General features: G+C 29.7%; 1 protein-coding gene across 2 annotated transcripts in view; it reads left to right on the plus strand.

Annotated features, from left to right (window-relative positions):
• The window catches only part of LOC106688741 (N-acetylglucosamine-6-sulfatase), a 24,590-nt gene that overhangs the window by 21,889 nt on the left and 1,703 nt on the right, over positions 1 to 998 (plus strand). The window contains exon 7 of one of the 2 annotated variants that reach the window (XM_067052006.1): positions 65 to 181. The exons of the other annotated variant lie outside the window; for it this stretch is intronic. Coding sequence (XP_066908107.1) covers positions 65 to 181 — 117 coding nt within the window. The remainder of the gene's footprint in view (positions 1 to 64; positions 182 to 998) is intronic. 2 annotated transcript variants of the gene reach the window in all.

A 998-nucleotide genomic window follows, 5' to 3' on the forward strand; every position in this document is an offset into this window, starting at 1 on the left:
AAATTATTTTCGTTATTGTGGCACTACTGCCGTCCATGCTGGTTTATCTCTATTTTATTTCTAGGAATGTTCTAAACTTGCTGATTGTAAATGCCAAGATGCCAAAAATAACACTTACTCTTGTGTTAGAGGATTAACAGCTAAGGAAGATTTTATTTACTGCCAGTTCTTCGATAATGAAGTAATATTCTTATCAATTAATGGTTTTAAATCAAGATTAATTGTTTATTTAAACCTATTATTGTAAATATGAGCCTTCAGGAGTAATTCAGTCCAGCAAGTTGAGCTTTCGCTATCTATGCTGAAGAGAACCATCTTAGCTTGGCATTTTAAACTTTCTGTTGATTGAAAATTAAGGGACCTTACCTACTTGGGAAATGTGAATTGAAATTTGTTCCCTGGGCCTACTTAAACCTAAAAAATTGAGTATCTGACATCATTAGAGCATAAACCAGGTGTTTGAAATGGTTTAGAATAAGGTAACTCTACTACCTTAGCCATTTATTAGGAGTGAAATTGATTTATTTTCCTTCCTTTCTTATTGTTGCCTGAAATATTTTTAAAATAGGTAAGAAAAAAAAAAAAAAAAAAGGTGGCTTACCTTGAATCTGTCTATTATCATTTTCTTATGGAAACTGTTAGCCAGTTTGAATGATTTATTTATTTTTTTTTTACTATGAAAAGATATGTAAGCCAGGTAAAATGGGAATTTGATTAGAAACAAATTAATTTTTTTTAAAAAAAATCACATATTTCTGATATAAAAAGAAAATTTCTTAGCATTTCCATACTTGGCATAAAATTTTAGAAAGTTTGTGTCACATATAGTTATAATCTTAACGAGGCGTGAAGGAACATCTGGATCTGATATTTTATGCTAATATTATTGTTATTGTTAAGTGCCTTTCTTTATTTTCCTGAAAACAAGTTTTATTGGTCAAGTAGATGAAAGTTTTATTCATATTCTCTACCAATGTGCACCATTTAGAAGGGGATTC

This window comes from Halyomorpha halys, unplaced genomic scaffold, assembly GCF_000696795.3.
Source record: "Halyomorpha halys isolate HHAL.00 unplaced genomic scaffold, Hhal_1.1 Scaffold1190.1, whole genome shotgun sequence".
Classification (NCBI taxonomy): Eukaryota; Metazoa; Arthropoda; class Insecta; order Hemiptera; family Pentatomidae; genus Halyomorpha; species Halyomorpha halys.